Source organism: Heloderma suspectum, chromosome 7, assembly GCF_057233095.1.
Source record: "Heloderma suspectum isolate Gila_16-S chromosome 7, 16-S_ref, whole genome shotgun sequence".
NCBI classification, from domain to species: domain Eukaryota; kingdom Metazoa; phylum Chordata; class Lepidosauria; order Squamata; family Helodermatidae; genus Heloderma; species Heloderma suspectum.
The window spans coordinates 123,226,298-123,245,502 of NC_139464.1; the positions used below are offsets into that span (position 1 = coordinate 123,226,298).

Sequence of the window (19,205 nt, forward strand, 5' to 3'; positions counted from 1 at the left end):
GCCCCTCTTGGCTTATAAAAACTGGCAGGGAAGGAACAGCTGGCTGGGCCAGGGAGGTGATTAATGCCTCCTTGCAAGAGGGAGTGGTCCCGGGCTACCATAAAGTCGTGGTGGTGAGACCACTCCTGAAGAAACCTTCCCTGGACCCAGCAAATCTTAATAATTTTAGGCCAGTGGCAAATATTCCTTTCCTGGGCAAGGTTCTTGAGCGGGTGGTTGCCAACCAGCTCCAGACACTCTTGGATGAGACCGATTATCTAGATCCATTTCAGTCAGGGTTCAGGCTGGGTTTTGGCATGGAAACAGCCTTGGTCGCCCTTTATGATGACCTATGTTGGGGGAGAGACAGGGGGAGGGTGACTTTGTTGATTCTCCTTGATCTCTTGGCGGCTTTCGATACTGTCGACCATGGTATCCTTCTGGGACGATTGTCTGAGTTGGGAGTGGGAGGCACTGCACTGCATTACACTGGTTTCGCTCCTACTTGGGTGGTTGGCTCCAGAAGGTGGTACTTGAGGAATATTGTTCAGCCCCATGGATGCTGATGACACGCAGCTCTATTTCTCCTTTTCGTCTTCTTCAGGTGAGGCTGTGGATGTGCTAAATCGGTGCCTGGCTGCGACAATGGACTGGATGAGGGCTAATAAACTGAAACTCAATCCAGACAAGACTGAGATGCTGTTGGTGGGTGGTTCTTCTGACCGGATGGAGGGTGCTCAACCTGTTCTGGATGCGGTTGCGCTCCCCCTGAAGGAGCAGGTTCGTAGCTTGGGGGGTCCTCCTTGAGCCACCTTTGTTGCTTGAGGCTCAGGTGTCCTCAGTGGCCCGGAGTGTCTTCTACCAACTTCAGTGGGTGGGCAGAGGAGGAAATTTCATGCAGAGGTTCCCCTCATGGGGACAAACCCGATGCACGGTGAAAACCCTGCATGGCTATGCCTCTCTGTGGGAAATGTGGAGATTGTACTGCATGGGAAAGTCTTGGGGAGGTGCGTGGGTGGAAGACACGTTGGCAGTTTGCAGAGTGCTTCTCCGAAGGAGGGTGTGTGTAGTCGGGTGGCGAGGGAAATGGCAGCGCAATCTCTTGATGGACAGATCTCAGAAGCAGAGATCGCCCAAGAGGAGCAGAGCAGCGGCAACCCTCTTGCCCGCTCTTGCCAGGTGACTATGTAGGTGAGCCACTGAAGCCATGCTGTGAGACAGACAATACGCTAACCCATCACAGGTTAAATAAATAGACCGTGGGTTACCAGGGTGGCTTATTTTGCGTAAATAAGCCATCATGGGTTGGAAAACAGCTCACAGACGACATGCTAACTCACCATGGGTTAAATAAACCATCATGGGTTAATGTGTCATCCGGACCCAGCCGTTATGTCAAATAGAGGGAGGATAAGGAGAAAGTCTCCAGCAGTCATTAGATGAGCTGCTCTGATCAAACAGAAGGGTAGGGGCCAGGGGTGTTGCTAGGCAATTAAAAGATGCAGGACCCAGGTCCATGGGACGCAAATTTGCATAAAATGTTCATATGCTAATTAATATCTAGATATGCAAATTTAGAAATAATTACTAAGATTTATTTCAATTTCACAGAAGGCAAAGCCAGCCAATTAATTTCTCATACAAGCCTAACCATAAACGTTGCTCGGTGTTGGTGGCCAATAATTCCTTCTAGCAGCAAGAGAGGCTCAGCTCTTCTGCTTCCCGCTCTGCAGACAGATGCAACGTAAGGGCATCCTTCTGAACCTGAGGCTTGGTTAGAGTTTTGTGTTTTTTTTTACAAGGGAGGAGCAGTTGGCAGTGTGTTATAGCACCTCCTCCCTTCCGCCTAGAACAAGAGACATCCATGCACCACTCTGAAAGAGGCATCCAGGCTTTGCCTCACTTTCAAAAATTGTATTGCTATGGTGGTTTGCCCTACTGGATGCCGGAATTAAATGTATGGTTGCCACTGGTGACCAGGAAAGAAGAGGCAGCAACTGCAGAGGTAAAAAAGGCTAATGTTCACATATGTATTTGAAATAACCAGCCGTTTCTTTGGCTACGAAGTACTAGTTGCAGAAAATTTGAATGTAATATTCTACATTTCTTTTTGCAAAGTGGAATACCTATCAGGATTCTAGTTTGATGGTAATGTTGCCAGGTTCCCTGAGACCCATGGGATGGAGGGGGTGGAGGCTGATGGGATAGCACCTGGTGGATCAGAAGGCAGAGACCGGCTGTGCCTAGTCAGCGGTTCAAGATGAAGCCTGAGGAACATGGAGTGGAACGAATAACAAATGCTTTTAACCAAGCAGAAAATAGTCTGTCCCTTTGGTTCTATCTAGTCACCCTGAGATTTTATGCCTTCCCCAGAGAGCCAAAAAAAGATGGTTGGAACTCTGAAACTTGAGGGAAACCCTAACAACTAATAACCCCATTTGATGGTGGAAGCATAACATGGCACAACTAAGAGCTGGAGCCCACATTATGTTCATCACAGACATGCCACCCAAACAAATATCCCCTTGGTGAGCTCTTGATCCTGCCCTCTGCATTTGTATTTAGGAGCTTATGCCATGCAGACTGCAGCCATCATGCTATACATACCTCTGTCACTACCCCATGACTACCCCCAGCACAAACCAATGGCTAGCTGAAGGGTCAACTGAGAAAAGCCCTAGAGCTATCGCAGATGTATCCTCCCCACTGCTTTCCCAGTGGTCAGAAAACCAACTTGAAGTTAGCTCTGAAGTCTTTCATGTTGAAAAGCCTGATGAATGTGATGGTGTGGTTGGGAAGTATGGTAGATGGATAGATGGATAGAGTGCCCTCGTGGGTGGAAGACAACTGGCGTTTGTTGCCTGGAGAAATGAAACTGAAATTCTTGCACAGGATGAAGTGAAGATGTATAGCCCTCTGGCTTTGAAGCCTGGGTCAAGTATAGGTTTCTAAACATTCACTCAGCTAGCTTGCCTATAGTGAATAAGAATCACCTTGAAGTAAGTAGGCAGTTTGGTATTTGTGTTAGTAACTTTCATGAACTATTTCCAAGACTACATTCTGGATTCTCAGTTTGTAGCAAACACTGCCTGCACCATTTCACATCTTAAATGTGCTCTTCAGGGCAATGCAAGCTCCTCTCCCGCAACTTGCAGTGATGTCTTTAATGCCATGCTGGCACAGGTAATGTAATTTCTGACAGTACTTAATGGAGTATGATTTCACTATAACCCACCTCATCTCCTTAGTTCCCACGTATTCAGTGAAAAGCCCTCCATTTGTGTAGGCAGGAGATTCCTGAGACTTGATAATACGAATAGATTATGAAATTCTTGTCATTTGGGATTAATGCATAATAGCATTAATCTTGTAGGAATCGTTCCTGTGAGCAGAGAATCCATCACAGCTTCAGTTACAACTACTGTGTAGAGTCAACTTATATTGATTGAAATAATTCCCAAGCAAAATATTGCTAAACCTATGTCAGTGGTTCAATGCTTAGCCAGAACTTTTCTGCAAGAGATGCAAACAGCTCAATTCCTGTTAGTGTTGGCTCAGAAATAAGGCTGAGAACTTACTCCAAATTAAGCATGGATTCACATTTCAGCCTAAAGCTACACATGCTTACTTGGGAGTAAGTTCCATTTAACTCATCATTTCCATATAAAATGGCATATGGCTTACAGATTAATCCTGTATATGTTTACTTGGAAGAAAGTCCCTTGAGGGTTGAGCAGTTTTCTTGCCAACTGACAAGAAAAAAATGAACTGACCTACTCTGGTGCCTTTAATAGCAGCTTGACGTGCAGATTTTAGTAGGTGATGATGATGATCATGACCTCCATGCTTAGAAAAGCTTCGCCTGATGATTTCTGCCCAGAACACTGCTGTTAAAGATACAAGAGCAGGTCAGGACGTTTTTTCTGATGAGTACTAACAAATCTAGGCAGGAGAGGATAGTTGCTCTGATTCTTTATATAATGCAACCATTTTGATATATAATGCAATGAATATGGACTTGAGCACGCTCCGGGAGAGAGCGCAGGACAGGAAGGCCTGGCGTGCTATGGCCCATGGGGTCACGAAGAGTCGGAACAACAACAAACCCACAACATCCGAATGAAGAACAGCCACTGGACTTTATTAGGAGATGAAGAGTCGGACATGACTGAACAACAACAACTCTGTCTAAGCCCATGGGGCTTGACCCCGATCTATTTCCCACCCTATTTCAAGAGCCCTGAAATAGGAGCCAATGGAAGGGTTCCCCACCCCCCTCAGCTTGTCATGCAAAGGGTGATTTTCAAGGGGGATTACAACTGGGAAGGGAAGGGTTTATTCTCCCCTCTCCACATACTGTAACCACCCCCACATGCCCCCATGGCGATTCAACGTAGAAAAAAAATGCTTCCATTTCTGCCAATGCCCCCTCCCCCCCCCCTGTTAAGTATCAATGGGGGGAGGGATTTCCAGGTAAATCGCAATTGCAAAGGGAATGATCAAGCATTCTCTCCCTGCATGCTCTGGCCCCCCATCCACTCCCTATGGCATTTAAGGTTAGGGGGGAAAGCATTCCACTGGTGCAAATGGATGGTGTTTTTTTCCTAAGCTCCACTGCTTTGTTGTTGTTCAGTCGTGTCCGGCTCTTCGTGACCCCGCGGACCACAGCACGCCAGGCCTTCCTGTCCTGCGCTCTCTCCCGGAGCCTGCTCAAGTCCATATTCATTGCATCGGTGATGCTATCCAGCCATCTCATCCTCTGCCGTCCCCTTTTATTTTTATTTATTATTAAATTTATTAATCGCCCATCTGGCTGGTCACCCAGCCACTCTGGGCGATGCACAACATACAATAAAAACAGTTTAAGGCAATAAAATTCTACAATAAAAACATTTCCTAAAATACCCTAACCCACCCCAAACGCCCGCCTGAACAACCACGTTTTTAATGCACGACGGAAGCGCATTGAAGAGGGGGCATGGCGGAGTTCCCCAGGGAGGGAGTTCCACAGAGTGGGGGCCACCACTGAAAAGGCCCTCTCCCTCGTCCCCACCGGTCTAGCTGTCCTGGCTGATGGGGCAGAGGGAAGGCCATCCGAGGCTGATCTTGTCGAGCGGCCTGTCTGGTGCTGCTGGAGGCGCTCCTTTTGCCCTCAGTCTTTCCCAGCATCAGGGTCTTTCCCAGGGAGTTTTCTCTTCGCGTTAAGAGGCCAAAACATTTGAGCTTCAGCTTCAGCATCTGCCCTTCCAAGGGGCCCTCAGGGCGGATTTCCGTCAGGGCGGACTGACCTTGCGGTGCAGGGACTCGGAAGAGTCTTCTGCAGCGCCACGGCGCGAAGGCGTCGGCTCTTCGGCCTTCCCCGCAGCCTCACGTCGCCGCCGGGCAAGCGCTGCGTCGGGGCGGCGGCCGTCTTCCCCCAGCAGGGAACGAGGGAGGGGAGGGGAGCGGGCGACTGACCCCGCCGCCCGCAGCTCCCCCGCCGCCCGCACAGCGTTCTGACCCAGCTTCTCTTCCCCCCGGGGTCGGGGACCGTCGCGCGGTGTCCCGACTTCCCCCCCGCGGAGGCGGCGGCGGCGACGCGACCAGGAGCGGCTTACGCTCGGGGCAGGCGCCGGGCCGGGCCCGCGCCGCTCCGGCCGCCCTCTCGCTGGTCCCTCCCGCGCCGTCACGGGAGCTGTAGTCCCGGCGCCGAGACGCGCCGGCGCTGGCGCTGGGCGGAGGGCGGCGCGGAACTACGTGGCCCGAGAGGCGCGCGGCCGGGCGGGGCGCCCGCAGGAGGAAGGGCCGCGAGATGGCGGCGGCGGCGTCCCCGGGCCCGCCCTAGCCGGGCGGCCTCCGCGCGGCCTGCGCGCCCATGGACGACAGCAAGGTAGGTGGGGGCGGCCTGGCGAGCCTGGGCAGCCGCTGCCGGGCGCCTGCCTCGGCCCGGCCCGGCCCGGCCCGCCCTGCCGTCGGGGGCGCCGCCCGCGCGTGTTCGGGCGGAGGGGAGGCCCGCGACCCCCAGCGTTCCCCGGAGGGGAACGCTGGGGGTCGCGGGCCTCCCCTCCGCCCGAACACGCGCGGGCGGCGCCCCCGACGGCAGGCCTTCGCGCGCCGTGCTCCGCGCGGGCTCGGCGGCCTCGTAGGCCCCTTCCGGCCCGGCCCGGCCCGGCCCGCCTCGCCTGACAGAACCGGGGGCGGGGGGGGGGCGAGGCCGCCTCGCCGCAAGCGGCGCGCCGGCGCTGGGTCCTGCCCGCCCAGCGCGCGCGCCGCCTCCGCCCCGTGGAGCCGACCTCACAACGTCGCCGCGGCGCCGTGAAAATGGCGAGATATTTAGCACGTCAGGGGCGAGCTATTGCGGGAGACGTTGCGCGAAAGGGCTGTTGGAGCGAAGGGTTTAGGAAGGAAGCGCTGCGTTGAATCACGTGAGTATGGCCTAACACGCGTTCAGATCGCACGACGGTTGCTCCGCAAAAGCGAGACCGCCGTCGTGGAATGCGAGTTCATGGTTTTGGCTGAAGTACAATTACACGCTGTTCCCTCGTTGCTCTTGAGATCGTAATTACCCTCGCAGTTTACATGCACTCGTTGTGGTTTATGGCTGGAACGAGTACATTTTGTGAGGTGAACTGGTTATGCGGTGCAGTCGGTGTATGCGGCCTGTCGCAGTATAACACACAACAAAAAATGTGCTGGTTTATCTTTACCCGGAGCGCTCTGAATCAGGACTGAGGTGGAGCAGGTGGCATGTTACCGATAGAGGTTTGAATTCAGTTGGAATGAAACGTAATATTGTTTTGGGTAATAAGTATGCCAGTTATAATGTAAGGTGATTTTGTACTTCAAGTGTTAAATAGTAGCAGGAGGGCTCTTAAAAATCCTTCCTTCCAGGGCCATCTAGGATCAGCTAAACTAACAAAAATGGTATACGCTCGAGGCAAATCTTTGTAATCACCAGACAGATTTGCACCGTCTCGCTCTCAAACTCAATTCTGCTTCTTATTTTTCAGTCTTGTTTCATTTCGTAACAGTTTTCCAGGAAGATCTGGTTTCCACTCCCTTTACTGAAGTGAACTTTACTGCCATTTTTCTAGGTAGCTGGAGGCAAAGTGAAAAAACCAGGTAAACGAGGTCGTAAACCAGCTAAAATAGATTTGAAAGCCAAACTTGAGAGGAGCCGACAGAGTGCGAGGGAATGCAGGGCAAGGAAGAAGCTACGCTACCAGTACCTGGAGGAGCTGGTCTCGAGCAGAGAGAGAGCAATCTGTGCTCTTAGAGAAGAGCTGGAAATGGTAATCTGCTTTTCTCTTTTTCACCCTAACCTTGCTTTGACTTGGGACCTGTGTGTTTTGATTAGAAGCTTTAACTGAAAGAATGGAAAACCTTCCCCTTGTGCTGTTCTTTAGCTGCACCTGTGTGAATAAGGGTGGGTACAGGAGGCAACCATTTGGCCACACAGCTGGACCTGATGTGTGGTAAAGTTCTCTCCGCTTGGCAGGATAACATGGTGAATCCATAAAGGTTGCTTGACTAGCTCCCAGGGTGAGCGCTTTCATTGCAGGATAGTTTTATTCTGCCAAGTAGTGAAGAAAGATTTTATTACACTCCAAGTACAGATGCACGGCAGGACGTGTGGTGAACGTTTGTTTGGACTGAAGACAGTCGGCGTGCCAAGTGGTACATGCACACTGTGCTAAATTACCACTTGGTAAATGGTTGTCTGTGTCCACCCACTGTCTGGGAGCTTAATATGGGTATGTTCTAGGGGATGGGACAGCAGCATTATGTCTGCCCTATTCCCTCCACCTCCGTTTGCTTTTTCAGTAGTGTATAAATTAACACCTGTGTGTATGTTCCACATGTATGGGCTCTGCATATGTAACTTTTACCCTCCACCTACCATCTATTTTTTCAGTGGTAAAGGTATGCACGTGTACACCATATGCTAGGGATGTACGAAACCCCTACCTTCTGTTCCGGGGGTGGGTGGGGTGGCGATCCGTTCCTCCGCCCCCCGGATCCTCTTGAGCACCTGCGTGTCCTCTGGGTTCCACGGACCGGCACGCCTGCTCCGGATCCTCCGGCAATATGGCAATGGCGGCTGCCATTGCCGTTTTGCTTTGAGAAAGACAGCTGCAAATGGCGTAGTGGACGCCACTTGCAGCCGTAAAGCCCTTGCAGCCGTTTACAGCTTTATTTATGTAAAACTCAGGGCTTTACGGCTGTATTTCTCAAAGCAAAACGGCAATGGCAGCTGCAGGAGGAGGAAGAGCGGAGCAGCCCCTCGAACCAAGGCGCCTTCTCCAAACAAAGGTGGAAGGCCTGAATGATTGGTCTTAGTCATGGAATTTGTAAAGATGCAGCCATCTCTGTACGGTTGGGGAATGACTCTCTGGAAAAGAGTGATTGCTAACCGGTTATGTATTGTATTGTTGAAAACTGACAAGAAAAAAACATTTAAAAAACAAAACACAAACCAGCGATCCTGTGGTCATTTCTCTACTTTTTAACTGGCAAAAAGATAGTCAGGAGCTGTAGCATATCCCCTCAGAATGCTATAGAGCAGGAATGGGCAACGTGGGGCCCTCCAGATGCTTTGGCCCTGCCATTCCCCTCAGCCTTAGCCAGCATAGCCAGTGGTGCTATAGAATCATGAGAAGCCACACCGAACAAATCTTTCGCAGCCGTACGGTTTTTAAAGGCACAGAAACACCCTTTAGGGCTAGGCTCAAGAGGCAGGACATCGATAGCATTTGTTTGAATGAGAAGCCCTCCCTCTTTTGCACACTAATATATTGTGTTACCTTGCCCTGGTGCTGAGTGATACATTGACAGGATGTGTGGGTGCGTGCATGATGTTTTTCTGTGGCCAGCATTGCTGTTCCCTCAGTCCTTCCAACAGTTACTGCTGCTTAGATGTCCGAGAACAGGGAGATGCTCATAACCGTCAGCCTGGAGAGGCTTACGTGACTGGAGGAATATCCTGTACAAGGAAGAGAGCAGAAAATGAAATTTCTTCTACAGTATGAGTTTAATAATGCATTCCTAAATATTTCAGGATATTTTAGCCTTCTGGCTTCTGAGGTTTTGCCAGGCAATGCCCACACTCTTTCAAACAATATCTCTGCAGACATAAAGGCTTCCTCGATTTCCACACAGCCCTGCACACAACCATGTCAACATTTCCAGCCCTGTCATCACACATGCACAACAGAATTCTTCAGTTGTGGCAAACATTACAGCGCTCTGCTTCTGTGTTATTTTATATGCGCTCTCTGTGTATTTCAGTACAAGCAGTGGTGCATGGCAATGGACCAAGGAAAAATTCCTTCTGAAATTAAAGCCCTCCTAAGCGGCGAAGAACAAAGCAAACCGCAGCAGAACTCGGCCAAGACTGCCAAGGCTGTGAAGGCAGATACAAACAGCCACAGCTCCTGTGAGTACCAATGTATGAAATTCTTAGCTTTGGTTTGGCTTTGGGGGTGGGCAGGTATGTAAGGATGGTACCAAAGTTACCAAATCAACAGAATAACGAGGCACGCACACGGTAGTTAGCCTTTTTTATCCACACAGCAGCCCTGTTAGGTAGGTTGGGCTGACTAGCCTAGGATCTTCCAGTGAGCATCTTGGCTATCTCCCAGTTGTGGTCAAAGGAGGCAGCTGCAAGGAGACCAGCCACACCAGCAAGAAAGCCTCTTTCTGTCAATAGGCTGGCCCTATAAAGGCTTTTGGGTCAGGCTTACTCAGTGGGGTTGAGCATCTTGGGATACTGCTTCACCTGGTAGATTGACAGCCTCTCTGGCTTGCCCTTTTATTTATGTTTGTTTGTTTGTTACACTTGTATCCCACCTTTTCCTCCAAGGAGCCCTAGGGATCATATCTGCTTCTCCATGTGTTCTCCATGTTTTTTTTATCCTCACAACAACCCCCTGAGGTAGGTTAGACTGAGCGTCAGCATGGGTGTCTGCTGGAATTTTTCCTGGGCGGGGGGCAAAGCTGCACAGCAGTTTGTGGTTGCAAGTAATTCGCATTGCATGCACCAGTACAATACACCTGTACACTTGCCTTGTGTGTGCTCTTTGTTGCTGAGCATCACAGTCTATGACATTTAGGGCACAATCCTATTGTGATTCCCATCAGCCTCCAGCTTAGAGGCTGATGGGAATCCTCTGCAGAGCGGGAGGTGTGGTGGAGGCAGCCTTCCCCCTCTGCGCTCCCCTGCTCTGCATTTTAGCTAGACGGGTGTTTTCACCCACCTCGCCACAACGTCAGGGAGGGCAACAGAAAGAGGCCCTCTGGATATGGCATAAGGCGGCCTCCCCTGTCTCCTCCCCTCCCCATCCACTGCCATGTGCCCTTTCCCTTCCCTCCAAGGTCGCTTTTGCGACTTTATAGAGGCAGCTGTGCTGGTTCTCTCCATGACAGCTGTGAGGAGGCAGGGGGAGGAGCTTGAACTCCTGGGTCCAAGGTCAGAGCACTGACTCTGACCTTGGGTCCAGGAATCCCAAATATCCTATCTCGCCCCCCCCCCCCCCCCGATGCTGCCTAGGGGCCATAGGATTGCTCTCCCTGAAGCCTGCACAGAGTAGCAGAAGGCCCTTGGAATTGAACAGCACTAATGCAAGAGAGCGTTATATTCAAGAAGCATCATGAACTCCAACAGAAGCTTATTTGGAGTGAGGGATGAAGAAAAAAACACCTAGGAACAAGAGACCGCCCCCCACTGCATAACACAATACAGCTGTCTTAAGAATATCACATCATATATTTTATAGCATCATTGCCCTTATTATAACATTGACAACTTCCCATGACTCATCCTAGAATGAGTTCCTTCATCTTGCAAACATTGGTGAACACTCTCTAGAACACTCCCCCAACCTGGTGCCCTCCAGATGTTTTGGACCAGACCCTCGGCCATGCTGGCTGGGGCTAATGGGAGTTGAAGTCCAAAACACCTGGAGGGCACCAGGTTAGGGAAGGCAGCTCTAGAGAGTAGTAGTGGAGTCTTTGGGGAGCATCTTTAGCAGCAAGAGGGGAATCGCGTAGGCTTGATCAGTTATCAGGGTAGAGGAACCTGGACTACTCACTTTTCACATTGTTTTCAGCCACTTTTTACATCAGCTAACAATACAACTTTTGCATGGCTTGAATGTTGAACTACAGCAATGTTCTTTTGGAATTGCATTTTTTCCTTGAACTGTACGTTTTGTATATGGTTGCACATTTTTTTTATAAGCCTGATAGCCTCAGACAACAGGTCTACCATTTCTGGTAGATCTGGTGACTGAGCGATGATAAGGCTAGGGCGCCAGGTCTACCGAGATAGGTAGATCTAGCCTCCGAGAAATTTGTATACTGGGTCTACTCCTCTGTTGTTTCGCAGTGGGTAGACCTGGTGCCCAGACAATGTCTCCACCCACAGTTGAAACCTTCAGTTCTTTCTATGACTCCCTTCTCTCCTGTAATGGCCCTTTGGGCAAAAGGGCATTTCTGGGCTGAAGGGCATGGTGAATATTGAGGAGGGGGTGACCTGCTCAGTTTTAGCCCACTGCTAGGCTCTGTTCTACAGGCAACACACAATAGGTTCAGGCACCTTCACAAGAGGTTTCTTTATTTCTGCAGTACATAATAAAACGCTGTGGAGCTCAAGGCCAATGGGGAGAGGTTGCGCTTGGGCCTCCGAAAGAGCTAAAAAGGGCAGGTTCTCTTAAAGATGGATGGATATATGGATATGTACGTGTGTGTGTGTGTATTTATTTATATATTACAACAACCCATTCTACCCCTTGGTAAATTGCACTGCTGCGACAATCAATTTGACAGCCCCATCTGCATTTCCCTAAAACACCGACAACACTGGACTCCACTATAACACACACACCCCACTCTGCAAAATAGGAGTAACAACACCGGGCTACTTTGCAGGACTTGTGTGATCTCCACTTTCTCAGCCACTGCCCTGCCTCCTGCAATATGGGTATAGTAAGGATGAACTTTATCAGCTCACATTGTCAAGGTAACTTTTAAAAATGTTTATAAACTCAGAAAAAATATTAACAAGACCTGAGTTAGAAAGGTCATGAACTCCTGTCTTTGCTGCTACCTTTTGTTTTTTGGTAGAGACTCTACTGTCCAAACCCAGCTACAGGATACTCCTGGATTTCTAAATTGTTTTTTATGAGGCTACAATTACTTCCTAACAGGGAAGACTGCAAGAAGACTTAACGCACCCAGAAAGGTTAACACACCTAGATAGAGGGTGTATGAACATTGATGTGAATTAGCATAGGGTTTCATGGTGCTTTCAAATACCAACATTAACAGCCCAATCCTAAACATCCTTACGGGGGCTGGGAAACCACAAAAAAACAGTGTATATCACTTTATCTTCTCTTGTGATTCAGGGGCTGGCAGGATTGTCTTCAAGCAACACCCCCCCTTCTCACATACGTTCTGGTATCTCTCCCCCCCCCCCCCAAAAATCTGGAAAACAACTCATTGGTTCACTTTAAATTAAAGTGAACTCAGCCAGAGGCCCGGGCCAAGTGGAACAGGATGGGAGGTCGGTGATTTCCGCAGTCACAGTAAGTGAGGGACACTTACCAAACCAAAGGCCTAACAGGCCGCGATGCTGCCTGGCTGGGCCTGCCCGAACGCCGGCCTCACTGCCCCTTCCAGGACCATTTCCATTGCAGGCCCTCTCAATGGAGCTCGATGGGCTCCCACCCCACCCCCTGGGCATAATTTACTGACCTCCGCTGGCTGGGCCAGTGTTGTGGGAACGGGAGAGTAGAAATGGGCAGGGCAGGCGTGGGCAGCACGAGGTGCTGTTGCTGCTCTCGGAATGGAACTACTTCGTTGTGGAGCAGCCTGGCCGTGCCGCTCCTGCTGCGACCTCATGAGGAAGCGCTCTCACAGCACCAGTTAAACTCGAGGGCGTCCCCCTCCCCTTTTTGATTTACTGGCCTCCTGTCATATCCCAAGCCTCGCCCATGTGGCTGGAAATGGAAAGCAGAGACAGGTGGGGCCGGTGCAGCGGGAGCATCCTCTCTTGCTGCTCTCAGAACGACATCATGACTGGAATCCGGGGGGGCGGGCAGTCGCACCCTGTGAGTGGACACCCATGAGTGTCAGTAACTGGCCCGAGGTCACCCGGTGAGCTTCATGGCTGAGTGATGACTTGAACCCAGGTCTTCCCAGTCGAACACTCTGCCCACTCCTTTTCCTCGCTGCAATTGAAATGTGTGAACAGAAGCTCATTCCAGGATGCATTGCTCCAGTTTCGCCTCTGGTGGTGGCAGCTGTTCTTGACGTATTGGTGCCAACCCACACAACTCTGTTGGCATGACATTGTGCATCTTCTGGTGAAAATGATGCCATGCTGTGGCCCTGTCTGCACGTGCACGCTTGTCGTGTTGACTGGCATGGGCAAATAAGCCACCATAGATCAAACAGGACTGACAGAACTTTCCTTGATAGATGGCTTCCCATCACCTTGAACAGCACCCTGCCTGCTAATCCACTTCACATAGCGGAGGGGCTGGGCCACACATGCCCTACACAGCGCAGGCAAGGCCGCGTGTGACACGAGGGCCTTGCAGCGCAACTGCGTGTGTGTGGGCCAACTCGAGCCGTTCTTTTCCCACAAAAAAATCTTTTTTATTGGCGTTCTGTTTTTAAAAAGAATAATTTTAGTGTGGGGTTTTTCTTTCTTTTTATCTTTTCCTATGTTACCTCTTATGTTCACAACTCCGGAATCTGTTTTTAGATGTGGAGTGGTATACAAATGTTGTAAATAAATAAAAAAAATTTAAAAGTGGCAGACACAAATATTTCATAAATGATGCCTGTGTGTATAGTAGTCCTTGCACTCAAGACATAAGCCATCATATCATTTCCTGGGCACATTCAAGGTGCTGATTTTAACCTTTCAGGCCCTAAATGTTGGCGTGAGACTACAGAGCTGGAGGGAGGCATGCTGTGGCCTTTGCCGCTGACCATGAGACCAAGGGCCAGTGGGAAGCTGCTCCCTAGCCTCCCAGGAAAGGACATCCTGGCAAGGAGGTGACAAATCTGGCCCCATCCATTGATCGGTGAAGGATCAGCTGTTCCAGTATTTGCTTTCTTCTTCCCTCCCTATTCCTTTTTCCTTTTTTTTTCTTGTCTGTTAGATTGTGTGCCTGCAAGCAAGGACTGTCTTATGTTTTAATATTTGTACAGCACATAGAAAATGTTATAAAAATTGTTTTTTAAAAATAAATGTTTTAAAAATGGCTTGAGGATACAGTACATCAAGGCCTGCCTTTGCCAACATGAACCTACCTAGCTACTAAGATCTGCCTCGGGGGCTCTGGTCTGGTTCCCCACCACCATACAAGGTGAGGCGGGCAGTGACCCGTTATGGGCTTCTCACTGTGGTATCCTGATTCTAGAATAGCCTCCCCAAGAAGACTCGCCTGGTGCTAACGCTAATGTCTTGGAGCCAAGTGACAAGTATGTGCTCTGGTTTTTTTGGACCAGTTTTAATATTTTTTATCTGGCTGCTTATGTTTTATCCTGTTTTTATGGCGGATAAAATATCTTATTGTGCTTCTATTTTTGTTAGCCAGTATGGAAGGCTGTTGCTGGAAGAATAGGGTACACATTCCCTAAATAAAAAACAAAGATATTTGTGTGGTGGCGGAGTGTGTGTGCCACAACTTGAAGAGGCCAGGCTGGATAAGTTACAAAGCAGCCCAACACTTATTTTCAGTGGAGTCCCTTCACATGTTCAGTTGGAAGTCATCGAGTGCCAAGTAATCAAGCAATGTGGCTTAATTGTATGAACCAGTCTTGCATGTTGTGATATAAAGCCATTGTCTTAAGATCTTGTAGTGATTTCTTGTCTTTTCCATTTATTTGCTGGGGCAGTAATCCACAGGATTGGATCTAAAATAAATTTGTCCAGCAAGATTTCTATTCAAAGCTTATTGTAATATTCATTCATAATCACTTTGACCAGGATGCTTTTTTTAAGCGGGGAGGGCATCGTACATAATATGTAGACCCCTGGTCAGCAACTACACTTTGACGGGCTGCATTTTGAATTGAACAAAGGCTGAATTGCTAACAAGACTGTGTTGCCCCTACACAAAGAGAGAGGCAGGCAAAGGGCTCTTTAGCCTCTCTTCTCTCCCCGACCCCCAGGTGAAAAGTAACAGGGGTTTTACCAGACACGGTGTGGTATTTCAGTGTTGTCCATAACAGGTGTATATTACACTTTCTGGCTGACAGCTGAAATCATAACTGTAACAATAGCTTACAGCTGTGTTTGAATTTCTTTTCCAGGGTGAAGATCAATCAACAGAGACTGAAGTTGGTATTTCAAAAAAACAAGCTGAAGTTAAAAAAGGAAAAAGCAGTGATTTGTCATCTTTATGTTAATCTTCCCATTGATGATAATGTCAGCCAGTTATTATTCTGCAAAGAACTTGACTGAGAAGAATTACCAAAATAACTTGATGGCAAACTGGCAGAATTAAATCTATAACTTTTTAACCCAGTTTTTTTAAATATAGAAACTTGCATGTAGAAATGTTTGCTGTAACTTGCTTTTAGAACTTATGGTTTGTGTTTTTGATTCCCTGTTCATTATTCATGGTAGTGGTTATTTCGTTCTGAGATTGTTCTGAGTATGAGATTTTGTTCATTTGATACTGAAGTAGTCTGTTGTGCATATATTTGGGATACATGTTGTGATGCTAATCGCTCTGCCCCATCCTAGGCTGTGAATATGTACTGGCTGCTGCCTTCCCTTTTATACTTCTGTTGTTTCTGAGCTAGCATAGCATTGTGGCTAAGAACATGCCCTGTGAACCAGGCCTTGGTTCAGATGTCACCTGTGCCATGAGCTTGCTTGGTGGCCTTAGGCAAGTCTGCTCCACCTGTAATTTGGGATGATAATACTGGCCTATTGCACTGGGTTGTTGTGACTATATCTGAGATTGTGTATGTGAAATGCTTTGAGAACTCAAAAAGAAACAGTTGTGGATGGTCCGCTACATGAAACTTGTTGCAAGCAGAAAACCAGTACGGCTTGGATGGGGTAGAGACCTTTTTTCCTCCATGTGCTAGGTGTGTGTGTGTGCGTGTTTACGAAGGGAAACATTGAAAAATAAAATTCCCCATCTACTGTCTGAAGTGTTACAGTCCATCCTACCACCTCAATGTGCTAAATGTGTAGACCATCCCTCTGTCAGTGATTTCCCAAATGCTTGCTAACCAGGGAATGGTGTTCACTGAAGTTTTTTTCTGGATCAAAGTAGGAGGTACACTTCACTCTGTACTCAAATGATACCTGTTTTTTCCCCAGTCAGCTTGCAGAAGAATGGGCAGGAGTTCTCCTTGCAATTGCGAGACAGCCCAGTTAACATTGCCTCCCAGCCTCCCCTTTGCTCAGTCAGGCAGGTTGCAGGGATGATGCTTTCTGGAATTCTCCCACAGCCATCTGGTGTGGTGCAAGCTACATCGGAAATCCTGGTGCATCCTGACTTTGAGGAGATGTCACTGTCCACATATTGGCAAAGAGCATGGAGAACAAGGCCGCCCAGGGCCAGCCTGCTTTGAGAAGCACAGAGTGGGGGATGCATCCAGCGTGGTGGCTTCAGTGTGCCTTGAAAAGGTCGGCCACGCTAGTGTTCCCCAGCACTTAGACAGGGAATCAGCTCTCTGTTTTATGCCATAGTCAGGCCAGTGAACATCCTGCTCATGTTCAGGCATGTCACAACTGCCTGTCGCTCTCGCTGCGCTAGGCTCCCATGCTGCAGGTTAGCCAGCCATCAATTAATTCGTCCTCTTGAGTGAATTATGTCTTTCTCTACTTGATTCGAGGGTTTATCTTATGCAATTAGATGGCCCATTTAAACAGTAGCGAAATAACGTCAAAAGTGAATTGCTGGGGTGGCTTTTATGAATAGGCGCTCTTTTGCTGTAGATTTCTTAAACTTGTATAATTGTGTGCCTATGTACAGCCTGCTTACCAATGCTGTCATTGGAGTCAAACGCCAGCGCAGTCTTTCTTGCTCGCTCAGCGCAATCAAGGAACAGCTTTGTAAGGGAGATGCCATTTCCCACCTACCTGGTTGGCTGGGTGACAGCTGGAGAAAGAGGAATAGAAGTGGTCTGTCTTTTCTCTTGCTGAATCGAGCACATTAGCAGTTTTGAATGCAAATTAAAGGGTGAACGAGGGGCAGGCTATTTGTGGAGAATGGTGGATGGATGCATACAACTGGCTGACTCCATCCAAGACTTCTGATTCATGAAGTCCTGTAGACTAATCTGTCTATAACATTGTGCATCAGAAAGTGAAAGTCTTGGTCTCTTGCAACCGGATGTGTTTATCACTCACATGTATTTGCTGTTGACAAATAATACTTAAATTATTGTGACACCCAAGTCTGTCCTTTTTTGTTGTTTTGTATTAAAGTGGATGTGACTTCAGGCATTTTCTGGCCTTTTTTTTTAATTAAAGGGGTTAGTAAAAGGCCCATCATTGTGGGATGGGTAGAGAGAAGGACAGTATACTGCACATTGTGCCCTGCTCATGTTGTCCCTTTTTGGGACAAAACGAACATGGCATTCAAAGTACAAATCCTTTTAAACATGTATATGCTTTACTTATAGCCACAGTTTGGTGAAACAAGCCATAGTTAAGAATAGCTGCAGTTTGTCAGGGTCGGATGAAACGACAAGCTGTATTTCATCTCAAATGGAAGAGAAAGCTTCCAAACTGTTCCTCACAGCCACTCTGGAGCCTGAACTTCCAGACTCTGGGCAGGGGTGGGGGAGGAACTGGAGAAAAAGTGTAAGTCTACCTTCTGGATGCAGTCCCTCATGACCTGCTGCTCTTGAGGGTCCCTGGCTTTGGGGGAGGGCCGGAAAGGCCTTGTATGTGAGCAGAACTCCTCCTGTGCCACTTTGGACCCCGGGCATAGCATTTCCAACCTAGATCAGCACAACAGCTTAAGAGCAGAAAACAGGTGTGCTAGCTTGCTCAGAGGCATATGAGTGGATAGATTATGGAACTGTAGACCATCTTTCCCATTCTGCAGTTCTTGCCATGGGAGTTTTGATGCATAGGTGGGACTCCCCCTGGTCAGAATGACGTCTTCAGTAATTGTAGTGGAGGGAGCCATTGGCACACTCCTAACATATTAGCCCAGGTAGTTGATGACAGCGTAACACAGCCTGTTATGTCATCAAAATTTAAGAGTTTTGTTTGTTAGTGATGCCTGCCAAACTGACGTCAACAGCATATTTATTTATTTATTACATTTATATCCCACCTTTCTTCCCTCGTGGAACTCAAGGTGGCTACGTGTGGTTCCCAGGTGGTCTCCCTTCCAAGCACTGACCAGACCCAGACCTGCTTTTAGCTTCAGCAAGGGGGCTGCCTCATGGGCCTTCAGACTATGCCCTGGGGCATAGGACTTCTCACCGTCCTATTTTTGCTGTACTGGTTGACATCTAGATCTTGCATATATCTCCTTGGCTCAGAATTCCCTACCCTCCAAGCTTAATTTCCTTGTCTGCTTCTTTACTGCCAATAATATGTCTGGGTTCCCTGCCCCATAACATCTGTACCTCCTTGGATTTTTCTCAGTACCCAGCCAGCTCAGTACCCTTCCAGCCTTACGGCTTATGGGAGGTTTCAATCCCAGCCAAACTGACATATTTTTCCTTTCCTCACTGGAAAGAATAGTAAATAGGCAATATTCTGTTCCATTAATAGATAAGATGTCTCTTTAAGAGTCCCTTATACTGCCTGTCTGGAAACCATGTTAGTAGAAGGAACTCTTAGTAAAGTAATAGTAGAAGGAGGTTTTGGAATTGACACATAGTGGGATGGTATATTCACAAAGGGTTTTAGTTTAATTTTTCATGACTTTGTTATAATTAGATAAAATTTGCAGAATGGCTTTAAAAGGCAATTGTCTGCTATGAATTGTTCTGGTTTTTATTTGTTGCCTCTGGAATCAATTCACAACATTAAGCAACCGCTTTCCAAATTTGGCAGAGTTAGTGTGGAAGTTCCTTCCAAAAACAATGTTCTTCTTTATGGGGCATGTAGAGTGTCTTAACTCTTTTCAGAAGAAATTAATACACATTACACATGACTAAGAACGCTTTGGTCCAAGAAGTGGCTGGTTAGTTGAAATCTGCATTTGAAACTCAAGCCTCCCTCCACCCCTGTGTTTTAGGCCTCA

General features: G+C 48.4%; 2 protein-coding genes across 7 annotated transcripts; one reads left to right on the forward strand and one right to left on the reverse strand.

Annotated features, from left to right (window-relative positions):
• Positions 1 to 2,010: 2,010 nt before the first annotated feature.
• Positions 2,011 to 5,835, reverse strand: LOC146340290 (uncharacterized). The gene is made up of 3 exons (XM_084811919.1): positions 5,824 to 5,835; positions 5,268 to 5,711; positions 2,011 to 3,866 (listed from the first exon to the last, which is right to left on the reverse strand). The coding sequence occupies exons 1-3, from the start codon at positions 5,833 to 5,835 to the stop codon at positions 3,792 to 3,794; spliced, it is 531 nt and encodes a 176-aa protein (XP_084668045.1). The 3' UTR covers positions 2,011 to 3,791.
• CREBL2 (cAMP responsive element binding protein like 2) lies at positions 5,747 to 17,439 on the forward strand. 6 transcript variants are annotated; one of them, XR_014784517.1, is made up of 6 exons: positions 5,747 to 5,848; positions 7,053 to 7,250; positions 9,247 to 9,394; positions 13,896 to 14,454; positions 14,567 to 14,756; positions 15,289 to 17,439. XR_014784517.1 is itself a non-coding variant. In XM_084811366.1 (5 exons), the coding sequence occupies exons 1-4, from the start codon at positions 5,834 to 5,836 to the stop codon at positions 14,027 to 14,029; spliced, it is 495 nt and encodes a 164-aa protein (XP_084667492.1). In that variant the 5' UTR covers positions 5,747 to 5,833; the 3' UTR covers positions 14,030 to 14,074; positions 15,289 to 17,439. The 6 variants fall into 6 exon arrangements, 5 of the variants coding, with proteins under 5 accessions (XP_084667492.1, XP_084667493.1, XP_084667491.1 ...); XM_084811366.1 differs by lacking the exon at positions 14,567 to 14,756 and having other exon boundaries at positions 13,896 to 14,074; XM_084811367.1 differs by lacking the exon at positions 14,567 to 14,756 and having other exon boundaries at positions 13,896 to 14,054.
• The last annotated feature ends 1,766 nt before the right edge of the window (positions 17,440 to 19,205 follow it).